The sequence below is a fragment of the Biomphalaria glabrata genome, chromosome 11 (genome assembly GCF_947242115.1).
Source record: "Biomphalaria glabrata chromosome 11, xgBioGlab47.1, whole genome shotgun sequence".
Lineage (NCBI taxonomy): Eukaryota > Metazoa > Mollusca > Gastropoda > Planorbidae > Biomphalaria > Biomphalaria glabrata.
Window position 1 is genome coordinate 8,277,959 of NC_074721.1, and position 19,460 is coordinate 8,297,418.

At 34.9% G+C, this 19,460-nt stretch overlaps 1 protein-coding gene across 1 annotated transcript; it reads right to left on the minus strand.

Annotated features, from left to right (window-relative positions):
- Positions 1-11,025: 11,025 nt before the first annotated feature.
- LOC106054766 (uncharacterized) lies at positions 11,026-18,095 on the minus strand. The gene is made up of 4 exons (XM_013210778.2): positions 17,148-18,095; positions 13,385-13,587; positions 12,276-12,384; positions 11,026-11,357 (listed from the first exon to the last, which is right to left on the minus strand). Exons 1-4 carry the CDS (start codon positions 18,000-18,002, stop codon positions 11,193-11,195), a joined length of 1,332 nt encoding a protein of 443 aa, XP_013066232.2. The 5' UTR covers positions 18,003-18,095; the 3' UTR covers positions 11,026-11,192.
- Between the last annotated feature and the right edge of the window lie 1,365 nt (positions 18,096-19,460).

Consider the following 19,460-nt stretch of genomic DNA (forward strand, 5'->3'; position numbering starts at 1 on the left):
ACCACAGACCATTGTCTACTAGCTACCGTCAAGACTATCCTAACATTTCTACATGATTCTATTATTGTGATTGTTAGTATTGTTTGTTGTTGTTTTTTTCAATTAGAAACCAACGCGGCTTTAATTGTAAGAGATTGTTTCATTTTCGTATATCATTGTTATAGGTAGTATAGGCATTTGAGTTGATCTTTTTGGTTTCTGCTGTTTTTTACATGTTAAATATAAACTTAGAACACTAGGCCTATTTCAAATTGTAAGTTTTCTCCCTAAGTCACAATTTTTTTTTTCTTTTTCATTTATTCTTTTCTCTCTTTCTCTTTGTTGTAAATAGTGTCTTAAGTGATGTTAATAATAACACTGGTTAATACATTGGTTAATTAATATAGATTGTCTTGAATCCACTCAAATATGTCAAGGTTGTATCTCGTTTGGCTGATCAAAGACAAATGATAAATGAGCTTGAGTTTTGAGTTTAGGCACATCGGCACAATTTAGGCCATGCCGTGCCCGTAATCCTTTAAGGATCACTCTCCTTTTACATAACAAGGGGTAAATTTTATACAGTTAAATCATTAAAAACAAGGTCCCAGATGTCAGGGTTCGTTTTATTGGTTTATTTTCACCAGTTGTTTTTTTTAAGTTAATATTATTTTAAAGAAAATATCTAGACATGTAGATTAGATCTAGACTCTAGACTGGATAGGTCTACTCCTCTAGTTTTTAGATCTAGAGATCTAAACTCTATTGTCTCTATGAGTATGTTTGTAAATGTTTTACATGTTTCGGATGTTCCTTCAGAGTTGAAGATAGTTTACTTTCTAGTCCAAACCTTCCGCAGGACGACGGGGGATAGGAGCGGGCAGGGTTTGAACCCTCGACCGTCGATAAATCCGAACGACAGTCCAGCGCGCAAACCGCACGACCAGGCAGCCATCCTAGATCTAGATCTATCAAATAATTCAATAGCTGTTAAATTTGAAATAGGCTAGCTTGCCTTGACTTAAGTGCTCAGTAAGCCTCTAGTGACTCTAGGCTAGTCAGTATTCTGACAGTATCATCTAGATTCTAGACCTAGATGATAGGCTATAAAAGATAGATCTAGTAAATAAACAATATTTATTGGTAATATAGACTAGATCTAGTTCGTAACATTACGTGGTAGATCTAGATAATTTTAGTCTAGATTGTTAGACACCTTATTTATATAGGTTAGTTATTTAGCGACGCACCATAGGAGACGCATATTGAACGGGACTAGTGACGTTTGGGATATGTTGGGTTAGAGACCGGAAAATCAGTTAGCGATAGAACACTCCAGGGTAACGACGTGTTTAGTGACAGAGACTTCTACTGTGGCCTTTTATCAGAATAAATCCATGTACAATTGTTCATCAGAGTTGACTACATCTCTTCACTTGTTAAAATAGATGTTGTATAGTCCTTGTTTGGATTGTCGTTCAACTACACGTAATACACCCGAACAATTACACCCAAACGATTGCAGAGTAATTGGTTGACTTCAAGACAGCCTGAACTAGCAACATCACAGTGGCGACCCCGAACCTCGAAGCCGGACCCCTGATGAAGCTGAACATCGAACCGGACCTCGAAGCAGAACGTTTACTCAGGTGAGGGTCGTGCACTCGAAGATATAAGATTTCATCGGAGTACGGCTGAACACAGAATCATCAGAATCATCGCAGAGTGACTTTGTTCTAGATCTACATGCAGTCGTCGCCTGTTTGATCGCACGTTCAACGAGCCGTTAACTCAGGGTGACCTTCGTCAGGACAGTAATCATCGCAACGTCTGGTCTACTTAACCAGTATATTATCAACGCCTGATCTTCATATGCTGAATCGACCTACAACCAGAGAAACCGTTCATTCATAACGGGTGAGAGATCGTTAGTGAACCTGTTGGACATATTTTTTCTTCGTCGTAGGAGCCACATCGAGTATCAAGTTTTACCTCGCCAGTTCGAGAAGGACAGTTTGCCCGCTGTCAGAAGTATTGTGAGTACTACAAGTTTGGTAGCTAACTAAATCGAAACCGCTCTGTCGTCTTACCCTTGGAGAGATTCTTGTGGAGCAGTTTGCTCATTGAACCGGTTGCTTACCACGTTTATAACGGTCACTGTGTTTAACCTTTGGAAGGTTAGTAAAATCGTAATTTTCGTTGCTGAACATTGATATATATAGTATTCGTCGGTCTAGACCATATCTAGACTTGTTAGCAGTGAAGTTGTGGAAACAGCTACATCCACTTAATTTCGTTGAAAACCGTTAGTCGTATAACGGAACGTCGTCGGAGGTGACCTTGGTCTCACCTAGTCTACATTGGACAGTTTGGTCTAGTGAAGCAACGTACAACAGCAAACTTCGTCGTACTACCAGAGTAGCAGCAGAAGCAGTGAACTATTTTAGAGAACCGTTATTCGTCAGCCCAGATCAAGTCATCGTCAAGAAAGTCGTTATTCGTCAGCCCAGATCAAGTCATCGTCAAGAAAGCCGTTATTTGTCAGCCCAGACCAAGTCATCGTCAAGAAATTCGTTATTCGTCAGTCGTCCAGATCAAGTTGCCGTCAAGAGACTGTTATTTGTCAGTAGTCGCCTACACAAGTCAAGTCATCGCCAGAAGAACCGTTAACCTATTCGTCAGTAACTGTGTACACAAAGTCGTCGGAACTACACATACGGTCATCAACAGTCATCGAAGAAACTGGGACATTTTGCTGTGGCATATCAGGACATCTGTGGCATTACGTGGGATACTGGTAGCACCGGAGAACAGAGTCAGAACTGGAAGAGAGGCAGTGGAATTTGTTGTGATCTAGCATATTCGGGAGTCCGAACAAAGGGATCTTTCTTATCAAAAGCTAAGTGCCATTTTTCTTATTAGTATATGTTTAGATTGCCCTTAGAAATAGATTTTGTCTAAATTTGGTATGTTAGCCTGAGTAAAATCAGGTGGTGCTGAAGCCTTAAACCCGTTCGGGGTAAAGACATAATTTAGATGAAAAACTATATTATACATTTAGGGTTGTAATTTGTTTTGTTTGTGTAAACGTCATATCCGTTGTTGCCTGGTTACTTCGTGACGTTATCATTGTGTGCCATATTGTCACATCCCAACCCATAGCGATAGTCTCATTTTAATTATTTCATTTGTTTATATTATTTTAAATTATTTATTTTTATTAATTTAATTAGATCTGTATTTTTTTTCACTTAATGATAGAAAGTGCGGGTAGGATTCTTTTACTGTGAATCAGACTAAAATAATTTTAGTTTGAGCGGTTAAAATCAAATATGATTTTGCCATGAGAATAATGCCGAAACTGGCTATGTAGTCAAACACTATCGTCTGGCTAAATTTAGATCTACAAATTGTACAACTCTTTGATACATTTGATTATCTAGACTCGAATTTGAGAATATTATCATTAATTGAAAAGATGAATGAAGGTAGTACATTCTAGATATATATATCTTGTTGAAGATATATTTGACATTGTATACATATATTTGTTTCATATGGTTAAATAGAACCATAATTTCTGGATTGGATCTAAGAAATCTATTTTATCTACTCTAGTGACTCTAGATCTAGACTCTAGACAGTCTTTGAATTTACTCTAGACACTTCACTGTGACTTCAGTCATACCAAATTTTAAAATTAATCATAATTATTCATACTAGATCTAAAAGTCATAGTGCTCTTGATAACTATAGATCTAAAAGGTATTATTATACATACTATAAGATACTAGATTTAAATTTGTGTGATACTAGACCTAATATACAGATCTGAATATAACTCAGACTAGATTTACTTATTTACTAAATCTATAGAGACATAACACTTAAAATTGGTATAAAAGTGTGTAAAAACCTAAATATAAAATAAATTTAAAGTATAGCCATAACCAATATAGGCTAAGTAAAAATATATATAAAATACAAAACACAATGGCTACATCATCATATGTGGACCTTAAGGAGGTTAAGGAAACAGCTATGCAGGATGGAAAGGCCATGGAGTTAAAAGGAAAGGACTTAGCAGCTTATGTACAGCAAGTTGTGAGGGAACAAATGGAACGTCAAGATAAAATAAGAAAAGAAGAGGTAGAAAGGCAAGACAAAGAAAGAGAAAAAATTAGAGAGCATGAAGCTAAAATGGAGAAGATGAGATTGGATGCAGCACAAGCCAGAGCTCAAATTGAACAAGGAAACAACACAAATAACTCAAATAATATTACCACACAAAGAGACAACCCTAATTCGCAAACATGGCTAAAGAGAAAGATACAAAGTTTTGATGAACAGAAGGATGACATTGGTGATTTCCTGAAAAGATATGAGGCAAAAATGTCTACATTTAATATGCCTGAAGAAGAATGGTCTGAAATACTGATAGACTTTGTTCATGGTCAAGCTCTAACAATATGCCAAAATCATGACCATCATATTGATGATAGCTATCAGGTTTTAAAAAGAGAGTTATTGAATGCTTATGGTCATAATGCTACAACTTTTAGAAAGAAATACTTTGACAATATACCATCATTAGAAATAGAACCCCAAACTACCATTAATATGGAAAAGGATTTTTTCAATAAGTGGGTAAAATTAGAAAAAGTGAATAACTCTTATGAGGGATTAAAAAATTTTATTCTAGTGGACAACTTTGTAAATAAATGTGATCCTCAATTACAATCTTTTATTAGAGAAAGAAATCCAAAAACTATAGATGAAATAACAGAAATAATGAGAGTATACAAAAATGCCTATCCAAATAAACCATTTTCTGATAGAGATAAGAGCAAAGTAGATTTAATAGGATACACCAAAGAAAATGTTGATAGAAGTAGAAATAGAAACAGATCAAATAGTGGAAATAGAAAATATAGTGAAATAACATGTTTTAAATGTCAAGGAAAAGGTCATATAGCAGCTAACTGTAGAAGAGGGAATAGCAGGTCTGGAAGTAGAAATAGATACAATGAACAAAATAACAGTAGATATAGGAGTAGAGATAGGAATGACAGGGGAAATTATAGAAATAGGAGTTACAGTAGGGAATACAAAAATAAAGGTACAGATAGGGTATATTTCATGGAAGGAAATAGGAACAATTTTGCAGTGTACCCAGGGTTTGTAAATAGAATTCCGGTGGAATTAATTAGGGATTCAGGTTGTAACACTTTGGCAGTAAAAACTAAATTTGTCAAACCTCATTGGTATAAAGGGTTTACTAAGAAAGTAGAACTAGCAGATGGCACTGTAAGGGAATTTAAAGCTATAAGGGTGTACATTGAAACTCCATTTTTCACTGGTTATTGTGATGGCATTGCAATACCAGAAATGAGATATGATATGTTGGTAGGAAACATAAAAGGAGTTAAAGAATGTTCTAGAAAAGAATTAGAAGACTGGCAAAACAAATACAAAAACATAAGACAAAATTATGAAAACATAGAAAAACAAAATATAACAAGTATGATAATAACAAGATCAATGGATAAACAAGATAAGAAACAGGAAAATACAATAAATGTAATAAGTAATGATGAAGAAAAAGAAACCAGTAATGTAATACAAATAGAAAATACAGATATTAAGGAAAGAGAGATAGAAAATGAAACACAAAATAGTCTTGAAACACAAATATCTCAAAGTGAAAAAGAAACAATACCCACATTTGCATTAGAACAAATGAATGACAATATTATTGGGAAAATTTATTCAAGAATATCAGATAAAAACAATAATAATCCAATGGAGAAATTTTGTATAGAGAATAAAATATTATTTAGACAAACAAGTAATGATAATAAGAAAATAAAACAACTTGTCTTACCACAGAAATATTGGAAAGATGTTTTAATCATGACACATGATAATAATTTAGCAGCACATAGGGGAGTAAAGAAATGTTATAGGAATTTGTCAAAACAAGTATTTTGGCCCAAAATGAAAGCAACAATCAACAAATACATAAACTCATGTGACATATGTCAAAAGAGATCTAACAAAAGCTTAGTGAATAAAGCACCTATTCAAGAAATGGATGAACATACAGAACCATTTCAGAAAGTATCTATTGATTTAATAGGTCCTTTAATTCAAACTGAAAATAATAACAAATACATTCTAACAGTAATAGACATGTTTAGTAGATACCCAGAGGCAATCCCATTATCAAATACAAGTGCAGAAAATATCATTAATGCCATAACTCAAAAAGTAATTACAAGACATGGTATACCTAAAATTATATTGAGTGATCAGGGATCTCAGTTTAAGTCGGAAAAATTTAAGAAATGGACTAAACAATACAATATACAACACATATACTCTTCGGAGAGTAACGGTTTATGTGAACGATATGGTGGTTCATTAAAAAGATCACTAACAAAGATAATTCAGAATAATCAGAACAAGTGGGATCATTACATTAACTATGTACTATTTGCTCATAGAAACAACATCCATGAAGCAACACAATTTTCACCATATGAAGTAATACATGGAAGAAAACCTAGAGATGAATTAGATGTTTTTAAAGAAAATCTAATAGACAATGAGAATAAACTAAATAATGACAGTGAAACAACAATCACAACAGAATTGAAAGAAATATGGACTCAAGCATATAACAACAATAAGAAGTACAAACAAAGTGCTCATGAGAATCTAAATAAGAAAAGACAATTGAAAACACTAGAAGTAGGAAACAATGTATTAATATTGATAAATGACCTGAAAAATAAAATTGGTAAACAATGGAAAGGTCCATTTAAGGTGATAAAACAAATTAATGATGTGAATTATCAAATTGAAATAAATGGGAAAATTAAAACATATCACATAAATAATTTGAAACTGTATTATGATAGAGAAGATGAGTTAATACAAAACATTCAGGAGGAAATAGAAAATACATTTTCAGAAAGAGAAGAATGCTTAATGATAATAACAAATGAAAATCACAATGAAAATGATATTAAGGAAATACCTGTAATAGAAACAAAAGAGAATCAAACTTGGCAAAAGATTAATCTTAATAATTTAACTAAGGAAAAGTCAAAAGATATAACTAAAATAATACAGGAATACAAAGAAATTTTTTCCAGCACACCAGGAAAAACTAATATTATTAAACATGACATTAAAGTAACAGATCCAAAACCTATCAAGCTTAAGCCATATAGAATACCGCTACATTTACAAGACAAAGTAAAGAAAGAAATAAACAATTTACTAGAATCAGGTATAATTGAGCCATCAACATCTCCTTATGCTTCACCAATTGTGATAGCCAAAAAGAAGAATGGAGATATAAGGTTATGTATTGATTATAGGAAACTTAACAACATCACAGAATTTGACCCATATCCAATGCCAAATATAGAGGATATTTTACATAAATTAAATGGAGCAAAATTTTTTACTAAATTAGATTTAACGAAAGGTTATTGGCAAATACCTTTAACAGAAAATGCAAAACCTTACACAGCATTTGTAACACCATATGGTATTTTTCAATGGAATTATATGAGTTTTGGATTAGTAAATGCACCAGCCACATTTAATAGAATGATGAACATGATAATTGGAAACAAAGAAAATGTTATTTGCTATTTGGATGACATATGTATTTTTAATAATAGTTGGGAGGAACATTTGGTAGATGTAAAAGAAGTGTTCAAAATAATAAAAGAAAGTGGACTTACAATTCAAGCAGAAAAAGTAGAAATAGGATTGGAGGAAATAATTTTCTTAGGACATAAAGTAAATAACAACATGATTAGCCCTATTGAAGATAACATAAAGAAAGTACTTAATATTGAAATACCTACAACAAAAAGACAAATTAAAAGCATATTAGGAATAGTAAATTATTACAGAAAGTTTATAAAGAACTTAGCAGAAATAGTGAATCCATTAAATGACTTACTTAAAAAAGGAAAACCTCAAAAAGTAGTTTGTAATGAGGAATGTGTGAAAGCTATTGACAGAATTAAAGATGTTTTTAGTCATGAACTAATATTAAGGCTGCCTGATAAAGACAAAATATTTTATGTCACAACTGATGCATCTGGTAATGCTATTGGTGGTTGTTTAATGCAGAACTATGATAACTTACATCCTATATTATATGTAAGTAGAAAATTGTCAGAGGCAGAAAAAAAATATAGTGTCATTGAAAGAGAAGCCTTAGCTGTAATATGGGTAATTACTAAGCTAGAGAGCTATCTAATAGGAAGGAAATTCATATTATTAACTGATCATAAACCTATTCAGTATATACAGCAAAAGAGCATGAAAAACAGTCGTGTTTATAGATGGTTCTTAGCACTACAGGAATATAAATTTGAAGTGAAAGCTATTAGTGGATCTGTGAATATTGTAGCTGATCTATTGTCTAGAATGACATTGAAGTGAAATAATTTTGTAAATAAACTATGATTATATTGAGTATGTAATATATTAATATATTGACACCATTTATATGTTATGGAAAAGGGAGATAAGTAAATTTGATGTTAAGCATTTAAAAGTAAGTATGGATATTTTTTTTTGTGTGAATCATTTCATATACCATTGACGAAAGTTAGTTCTATGGAAAAGGGTGAGTATAAAAGAAAAATGGACAAAAGCGTATAAAAGGGTGGTAAGAAAAAAAATTTATTGAATGTGTAAATAAAGTCTATAATTGTTTTTTGAAATGTTGTATTTTATCAGATTACTGCCAGTGAAGAACATTTTTTGTGAGTGTATGACGTGCCCATAAGATGCCACATTTTCCTACATGATGAACTGTGTACCAATGAAGATGATTCTGGAATGTTATGAACATTGACATTGAATATGAGGAACTGTCAAGTTAGGATGAAGAAGTCAAGATGAAGATGTCAAGATTTTATGTTTGTTTGTCTTCCCCTTAAATTGAAAATGCCCTTGTAAGACTTGACAGTAGTGGAAAAATATTGACATATTTTTTTTTCAAGGGGGGGAGGAATCTGTTAGACACCTTATTTATATAGGTTAGTTAGTTAGCGACGCACCATAGGAGACGCATATTGAACGGGACTAGTGACGTTTGGGATATGTTGGGTTAGAGACTGGAAAATCAGTTAGCGATAGAACATTCCAGGGTAACGACGTGTTTAGTGACAGAGACTTCTACTGTGGCCTTTTATCAGAATAAATCCATGTACAATTGTTCATCAGAGTTGACTACATCTCTTCACTTGTTAAAATTAGATGTTGTATAGTCCTTGTTTGGATTGTCGTTCAACTGCACGTAATACACCCGAACAATTACACCCAAACGATTGCAGAGTAATTGGTTGACTTCAAGACAGCCTGAACTAGCAACATCACAAGATCTAAGAATCTAAGGGAATTTGCTAGTAAAGTGCGAAGTTCGAGCGCATTAAGCCCGCTGGCAGCAATTTTCAAGTTTGGATTTTTATAGCACCGTAACGGTCTAACCTATGAAAAAACTGATGGTATCTCTGAATTCCTCGTCCTTTTTTCTATAAAAATAGATTGGATTTAATGTATCACTAGGCTTAGTTAAAATTAAATACGAAGTCAAAGAGGTGTAGGGTAAGTATTGCCAAGCGTACTTTTCCTCGAGCAGATTTTTCCCCAGTTAGTAAGCTCGATCGGGTTGATGGAAGGTTCGAGCAGATCAAAGAAATTATATCTAAAAACATGTTTTAATATTTAATTTTTACTATAAAGTCATTTTCTTTTTACTCCAGCGCAAGAACACCATCCATTGCACCATTTCCCACCCTCCACAACTTCAAATAGTCTCTTTGAGCTAATGAGCCATCAGACTTAAAAATAGCCTTAATCCCATTACCCATTTCCTTCACTACCGGGGAGTAAAAAAGAATAATTCCACACCTCCTGAGTTTGACCTCACCATGAACTTAGCCTTTACAAGGAAAAGGAAATAGTATGTGTCGGAAGTAAAGAAAAAAGGTGCATGCGCAGTAGCAATATAGTAGTAATTTGGTAAACATTCAAATAAAAAAGTTATAGCAATAAAAAGTGAACTGTTCGAACCTCTTGTCAAATCAGGACTGCTCGAACTTCGCACTTTACTAGTTATCTTTTGTTTTCAAAGTTTTAAACTATACATGTAGCATGTCTATAATGTAGCATAAATCTATAGGCCTATATCACAGAACTATATAAATTATCCTCATAGGGCTTAGGATTGAGTCTGTGAGATGTTAATTAGATGGGATACGAAACGAATCCGAACTTCACTTACGACCGAACCAGTAGGCCTACGAACCGAACCGAATGAACTGTCTTTACCTTAACCCAATTGAATCAAGATTTTGCTATATTCTTGTAAGAAAAAGCAATTTACTTCTTCTTCCCTAGTGTTATTAGAGTATGGAATGAGTTGCCTGAGTCAGCCAGGAAAACCGGTACCGTGAGTTGGCAGAACAAAAGTCAATGATTAACTTCATGCATGACGCGAAGGACGTAATCGTGTTCTTTTTTGAAGTAACGTCTGTATTATATAAGATAAGACAGTTTTTTTTTTTTGATGCTTCTGTTGTTATGAGCTAGCCTTGTCCTAGACATCTTGTGTGTACATTTTTTCTTGGATCATTTTGTGCCGTCTTCTTTTGATATCAACGCGAATGGTAGGCCACACAAGCTTTTGTCCTTATATGCGTTAATGAAATGGGAAATTTGGAACAAACGAAAAGTAGACTCTGGATATAGAAACTACCAGGAAAAGTGGACAGATCTTTACCTTTTTAGTGGAGCATGAGAATAAACCAATATGTTTTATTTCTATAGAGCTATTTGAGCCTGTTTGTGACTGCTTAGCACGTCACTTTAATCAGCATTATGAGATTATTGAACCCTATATAGACCTATATCTAAGAAAGTTAGGGACTAAACCTAAATCACCTTTCTAACTCGGAATCTTCGATACGACATTCTTACTAAAAAACTCAAGGCAGTCATTAAATATATAATGAGTTTATTGAACTTAAATTATATAAAGTATTTACAGTCGAAGTAAATAAATGTCATCGCATTGCTATAATTAAAATTTATATTTATAGACATACATTTAGGCTATTCTTAGAGTTCGCTGTTACATTTGCAAACTACGCTAAAACGAAAATCAAGTCTTGATTCTAGTGCAAAAACAATTCTAAGCGGTCCTGAAACTGAAACGAATAGTCTTCAATGTGAACGTATTTGTTCTCTGGAGCAGTGCTAGTGAGTAATGGTGGAAGCCTGTCTGCGACTATTTTGTCAATTGTCTTGGCTGTATCACCCGAGTTGAAGAAAGCTGAGACCTGCAAAGAAACATTAAAAAAAAAAACAGAAATTGAGACAGGCTTTACAGTGAAGAGCAAGTACCCTTTTCAGACCTTGCGATCTATGGAGATATAATGTTAAAGTCATCTGTTTTTTGTGGGCCAAGGTTAATGAATGTGTCATGTGTCCAGAACAACGACCACTGCCTTTACTTTTCTCTAAATAATTTTAGGTGCCTATTAGAGCTGGGTGGACTCAGAGGCGCCCAACGATCCCGAAATTAAAAATCCCAATCTTCACTAGGATTCGAACCCGGGACCCCTCGGTTCGGAAGCCAATCGCTATACCACTTGGCCGTCACAACTCTACAACGAAAAGCCGTTTCTTAAAAAATGGATATAAATCACACTACAGAGTCACTGGCAGGGTATTGGCCCATTGTTAGTAAGAATAAGAAACAGATGAAGACAATAGTTAAGTTAGAAATTATTTTTATATAATCTTGATTATTAGCAGACTACGAAACGATATTTTTAAAAAGAGAATAATTACTGTCATCTGAAGAAGAAATGATTTGATGGTAGTGCTTCAACAGTCGGTTAAGCTCGTGAGTATTAAAGTGTTCTTGGGATTGTATCATAGCACTTGTGGTACTGATACAGCTCCGGGAAGCTACGATTAATGATAAGACACTAAAACAAGTGTGAGTCAAATTTGACGAGTAACTGAAGTCTTGTTCAAATGTTATGTTATGGTTTCAGTAACACTATTGATAAATTTACTATTGTTTATACAATTAAAATCAAATCGGCCAACACGCTACTGGGTTAAAGTCGTGTTGTTTATAAATGTTTAACGACAAAGTTCAAAGTTCGAAAATGCTTTGCGTCACAATGCCGTCTTTTGCACAACTATAAAGATGTTATAATTATATTATACAAAAATGTGAAAATTACCTTTACGTTGACCAGAAATGGACAATCTCTAACTAACTTGATCAAGGACTGGTCAAAGTTCTCATCTTTCTTGTTGTAAACGCCAAGTGTAAAATTCTTGAGGGATTGACTGGAAAACATATGAAAGATATATTTTATATAGATGTTTATGCAAATTTTAAAATTTTACTAAGAACTTCGCTGTTCCTTCCCGATTATCACAAGCATTAAACCCTGCCGCCTTACTATCTCCCTCTGTTGAGCAGACAATATTGACTAGGCTTACCATGATTTACAATATCTCAAGAAAAGGAAGTAATGACAATTTTTGATTTATTTAAAATTGTGCACTAATTTATTTAGTTTATTTATTTTTGGTAAGAAATTATTGTGCAAAAGGTTTTTTTTTAATCTCTATTAGACATTGTACAGTAGTTAGTTAATTAGACATTGTACAGTAGTTAGCTAATTAGACATTGTACAGTCGTTAGCTAATTAGACATTGTACAGTAGTTAGCTTATTAGACATTGTACAGTAGTTAGCTAATTAGACATTGTACAGTAGTTAGCTAATTAGACATTGTACAGTAGTTAGCTAATTAGACATTGTACAGTAGTTAGCTAATTAGACATTATACAGTAGTTAGCTAATTAGACATTGTACAGTAGTTAGCTAATTAGACATTGTACAGTAGTTAGCTAATTATACATTGTACAGTAGTTAGCTAATTAGACATTGTACAGTAGTTAGATAATTAGACATTGTACAGTAGTTAGCTTATTAGACATTGTACAGTAGTTAGCTAATTAGACATTGCACAGTAGTTATCTAACCCTAACCCTCCCCACCCCCCATATGATGTTTAGACCCTTTCACTGCTCTCAGTTCCTTATTATGAAGCCTCTGCTGGAGGAAGAGATAGCTCTTCAACGACTTAAAATGAATATAGCAGGCCTCAACACTGACCAGCGACGTCGCAACATGTGGGCAGTGGAGACCAATAGCTCGTTGCCACGTTGTACAGACCTGTGATGTGGCAACGAGCTATTGGACTCCTCTGCCCACAGGTTGCGACGTCGCTGGTCAGTATTCAGGCCTAGTATGACGATTATGTCTTGATTTAACTTACCAGTAATGGCTACTGACGTAATCCAACGCGATTTCCATCTCAGTTACAGACATTGTTCGAGGGTGACAACCCTTTGTTAGTGTCATGTTTAGTAGCCCAACAGGAAGTTCCAGCGGCTCAAAGAAATAAGGAATAGCCTCATGGGGTTCGTAAACAAAACCGTCTATCGTGATTTCGACAGCCATTTTGGGACATGCATTCCTCTGTTGGAGTTAGAGAAACATAAGTATTAGGCGTATTAGGTTCTTGATATACCTATTAGATAGGAAGATATAATTAAGCCAACATCTAGACCTGCGTATTCAACATATCACTGACTGACTTACTGAATGACTCAATACGATATCCCAACGGATCTACATACAATGTTGTACACAGATTCGTCTTCTTAAATGCTCTACAATCAAACCGTGAACATTAGTAACGAAAAAGTGGATACTATTACCATTTCTTTAGACGTAGTTCCTAGAAATTACCTCAATAATTATTTCTTTAAAAAAATATATATCCTAAATACAAATATTTGTAAAATGATATTTCTAATTTTTTTTTTCTTTAATGCAATGGAAATATAACATTTATTTATATGTAGGTATGGTAAAAAGTTTGTACACTTTCCAATCTCGAATCAAGTTGAAACCACACATAATTCGATCGTGGCTAGCGTGTCGGTCAAGAATCAAGGAAGCTTGATCAGTGGCTAGTGTTTCGGTCACGAAGCAAGAAAGCTTGATCAGTGGCTAGTGTTTCGGTCACGAAGCAAGGAAGCTTGATCAGTGGCTAGTGTTTCGGTCACGAAGCAAGGAAGCTTGATCAGTGGCTAGTGTTTCGGTCACGAAGCAAGAAAGCTTGATCAGTGGCTAGTGTTTCGGTCACGAATCAAGAAAGCTTGATCAGTGGCTAGTGTTTCGGTCACGAAGCAAGAAAGCTTGATCAGTGGCTAGTGTTTCGGTCACGAAGCAAGAAAGCTTGATCAGTGGCTAGTGTGTCGGTCAAGAATCAAGGCAGCTTGATCAGTGGCTAGTGTGTCGGTCAAGAATCAAGAAAGCTTGATCAGTGGCTAGTGTGTCGGTCAAGAATCAAGAAAGCTTGATCAGTGGCTAGTGTGTCGGTCAAGAATCAAGAAAGCTTGATCAGTGGCTAGTGTGTCGGTCAAGAATCAAGAAAGCTTGATCAGTGGCTAGTGTGTCGGTCAAGAATCAAGAAAGCTTGATCAGTGGCTAGTGTGTCGGTCACGAATCAAGAAAGCTTGATCAGTGGCTAGTGTGTCGGTCATGAATCAAGAAAGCTTGATCAGTGGCTAGTGTGTCGGTCACGAATCAAGAAAGCTTGATCAGTGGCTAGTGTGTCGGTCACGAATCAAGAAAGCTTGATCAGTGGCTAGTGTGTCGGTCACGAATCAAGAAAGCATGATCAGTGGCTAGTGTGTCGGTCAAGAATCAAGAAAGCTTGATTAGTGGCTAGTGTGTCGGTCAAGAATCAAGAAAGCTTGAGCCCTCAAGCTCAAATTTAAGTCGAAAAATATTTTTTTAAAATTGTTTTTCCAAAGCCATCACGGAAACCTTCTCTCGGGTACGCCCCTCCCCCTTTTACTTAATAACTGGTCCACACAAGTCATAGGAAAATAAGTGCATTCAGCATGCTTAAAAAAATGAAATTTCACTTAACAAGGACGATGCGTAAAAATATTTCTTTTCGCTTCAATGAAATATTGCTTGCTCCGATCTGCTGCATATCTGTGTCCATTATTGAGTCAAAATAATTGATATACTCACACTTAGTCACTTAATTAAAATAAGCTATGTTTTTGAAAACATTTTTTTTCTATTTTACTAGTTTTTTCAACAAAATTGTTTTATGTTCACTAGCGAAATACCTAAAACACATAAATAAATTGGTAATATATAGTTTTAAGCAGTATTTTAACACTTATAACAAGTGTATGTATACGGTTTACGAAATATAGCAGAAATGTTTCATTTTTAATATAATATTCCTTAGCTCTGAAACAGTAAATGGTTCTCTTTGAAAAGAAAAAAAAACAAGTTTACAAAGATAGTTTGTGTTAAAACACCAACTCAGTGTCGGCCCTTGAAGTCGACGGGGCAGGGTGAAATGGCGGGCTTCAATATTTTTAGCAAGAATATAAGAAACTACAAATTATCAACAAACAGAACTCTATTACTGCCCATTGTACTGTATTAGTTTAGAGGGTGTGTTAGTTTTGTTATACAAATATATTGTGTATTGTTTTTAGCAACGGTAAAAGTAGTGACGTATTAAGACAAACGAATGACGTAGTAGACTAGGCGTACCGAAGAGCAACATGGCGATGGTATCGAATTAGTTTGTTTGGGATGTTAGTTAGAAATAGCGACGTTTATGAAGACTGCACGGATTTCCCAGTGATAAATAAAGGTGTCATTTTATAACAGTGAAAGTCGTTATTAAGTATATTGTTACCTTGTAATGTTCTGTGGCTAATGTGAAGTAATAATTGAGATAGAAGTGAAGTCAGATAGCCTACAAGATTAGCCCAAAACACCATATATATAAAAATGTCGAAAGTGTCGCCAATACTACTGAGTTATTAGGACGGCTGATGAAATAATACCTCCGCGTACGGAGATATATTTATTAATATAATTATTATTATTATTAAATTGTTAATATTAAAATGTATTAAAAACACTGAATGTTATTTAAATGGTCTCTTGTGTTGTTTTTTAAAATGGTTTAAATTTATGAAATCAAAATACTTGCCTATTAGAATTTTTTTTTAAAGATTCGTTTCGAGAAATTAAAGAAGTTAAATAAAACGTAGCCCTTGCATCAGACCTTTGAAAAATTTATAGTATACTTTTATCGTATTTTCCTTTTTTTTTTTTTTTTTTTTTTTTTTTGAGATTTAAACTGGACGGACCGATGGGCGGACGGACATACAGACCACAGACTATTAATAGCAACCACAATTGGGTGATTCTACCAAGTACCAAGGGCACAATGTGGTGAAATTATGTTTTCAATAACTTTTTTAATGTTTTGAAATCTAAAAGTAGCGCATGGTCAGACAGACAGACAAGCACGAAACTATATCCGCTTTCGCATTACGTGGACAGCTAATAAAATGCGATGGTGAAATAATAACAATAACAGAAAGGTGGGGACTGTAGTTTGAGGTAAAATTGAAGGACATGAAGCTTAAGAACTTTCCTAGGTGACATGTTCGCCGTAAGACAATCTTTATTTTAAGCAACCCTAACTACTGATACTATTACAACAAAATAGAAAACACAAAACTGTGGGAGAGGAGTGGACATAAAATATAGAGGTGCAGTTCTTAAAAAGAAAGTGGAGATGGATTGGTCACACCATTCGAAAAGATACCAACAACAGAGCTAGACAGGCCTTAGAATGGACCCACCCCCACCCCCCCAGGGAACAAGACGTAGAGGAAGACCAAAAAGAACGTGGAGACGCAGTGTACTAGATGAAGCCGAGAGGACAGGAAAAAGCTGGAAAGCCATTAAAAACCTAGCAAGAGACTGTGGGGAGTGGCGAGGTTTTACTGAGGCCCTATGTTCCATGAGGAACGCAAAGGCATGATGATGGTGATGATGAATTGTTAATGTTTTATAATTATTTTTTTTTATCAATATTTAATAACAACGTAAATAAAAGCATTATATTGCCTTGGGAAGGGGTTTTGACACAGGCCTGCGGTATCTCTAGATATTTATTTTTTAAATTTAAAATGGCTTACCAGATAGATCCAGCTATCACGTTTTACTGAGTTCTCAAATATATAGTTGGCCATTAGGGAGAGATGCGTCAGTTGGCCTCTTCTGGTTCGGGCAAGAGACAAAACGATTTCATCTGTGAGATGGTATATCGTGATAGAAAGTTTAGTTAACTTTGTCAACGACGTCAGACCTGTTGAGAACCAATCCCAGGAGACAGGTATCCCATTTTGAAAGATGAAATAATCGGAAATATCCAATGTTTCCAGAGTGTTTCTTGATTTCTGAAACACGGTATCCAAGAGCTCTCGGCCCAGTGCTTTCGGCCAATGGGCGGCCGGCATCTCAAAGACCTTTAGATGACAGACCATGGTGAACATTTGCGTCAATGTCTTGCTAATTTTGTTAATGACAATCCTACTGGCGCTGTCCAAATGAAGATCAGAGACGATAAACGAGGTCAGTGCAGGCGCTCTTAAACCGGATACAAACAGGTTGAACTTGTTGGCCATTTCTCTGCAGTTATGCCAGTAAGGATGTCGGCAGTCGACTGTCAGCGTTCGAAAATGTGGCCCGAAATTGTGTGCACAAAAAAACATTTCGACTTTTTTCTTTTTGTTGGCGTGGAGAGCGCAGTCCAAAATGAATGTTTGTTTAGTCCAAAGATTTGGACTGTTGTAAATAAGAGACTGCCAGCTTGTGCACACAGACATGGCCTGTAGGAGATCATCTCTGTGCATAAAGCTAAAAATATGTTCTAGTATTTCCATCGGAAGACTTGATAGAGACGCTTGTTTCTTTGTCTGCGCATCAGTGACTTTCCTCTCCTCGGCTGTCGATTGTGTGAATTTGCTTGTAAGTCCCGTCCTTGTAATCATCGTCTGTAAATTATACGCACGTTCTTTGTAAAAGCTTTTTAGATCTAGATCTAGTTGGATGTAAACAAGTCATCCATACTGTTTTCAAGTCTGTGTTTTACATTTACTTTAGAAATAAAAGGTTTACAAGGTTCTTATTGAAATGAATTCAAGGTGCGCAAATTTAGTCAAGAAAGGTGCGTAGGCAAAACTTTTTTTCTACAAAATATGCTTCACAGAACTATGTATACTATATCACGCCGCCCCCTCCCCCGTAATTGTAAATGAAATGCCCCTTCCTCAAAAACAAAATTTATGGTCGATGGATTTTCTTATTGCAGCATAGCCCGTTATCAATAACGCATTTCTTATTAGTTTGACAAAAAAGAAATGTTTCTTGAATTCAGTAGAACAGCCAGCATTATAATGACATGGGGCAAACTCAAAACAGAAAGCCTTTTTAATCAACCACAACATTTCAGGCAGCCATGTTTTTTTTACTTACAAAGCTTATTTAAAACTGAAACACATTTTGTATCTTTTTTTCTCCTAGCATTTGAATTCTTGGATCGAGTTGAAACTTTGCAGATTTATTCATTACCCTTAACAATACATGAATCATTCTAAGAATCAATCAATTATTTTATCAATTAAAAGTATTTAATTAATTAAATTTTGAATAGAGATAATACTAATTAAAGGGAGATACGTCTTGTGTTTCACGCCCTACGTCGTAGCCTAATAATGTGAAATGAAAAATAGATAACTATAAACCTTCTATTTTCATAAGAAATTGTCACGCTCAGTGGGTAGCGTGTCGGCTTACCAACAAAGAATACTTGATCCCTTGAGTTCGAATTCTAGTCGGAAAATGTATTTCCCATGTTTGGAGGTGCGGTGGCTGAGTGGTAAAGCGCTTGGCTTCCGAACCGAGGTAACGATTTCGAATCCTGGTGAAGATTGTTTTTTTTTTTTTTTACATTGGAGGTTTTTGGGTGCCTCTGAATCTACCCAGCTCTAATGGGCACCCGACATTAGATGGGGAAAAGTAAAGACGGTTGGTTGTTGTGCTGGCCACATGACACCCTCGTTAGCCGTGGGCCACAGAAACAGATGTCCTTTATATACGCTCTATAAATCGCAAGGTCTGGAAGGGGAACTTTTTCTTCACTTTTTCCCCCAATGTTTGGGTATTTATAACTTTCCTTCTCCTTCTAAATAAATAGAAATATTTGTTGTAGATCTTGAACAAAAAAAAATCCAACAATTTTTTATATGAAGGCTATCTTTACGTCATCCCTAACACACGGTCTAGTGTGTGCTTGTGTGTGGGGGGGATGTTAAATGATTACTATATGTATTGATCAAGGTAGATGGGACTCAATAAATTGTCTTGCTTCCGGTGCTAGTTACGTTAGCTAGCCACTACTGAATACATGTATCTTTTTCATTTCAAAGTTAAAAAAAATAATAATAATA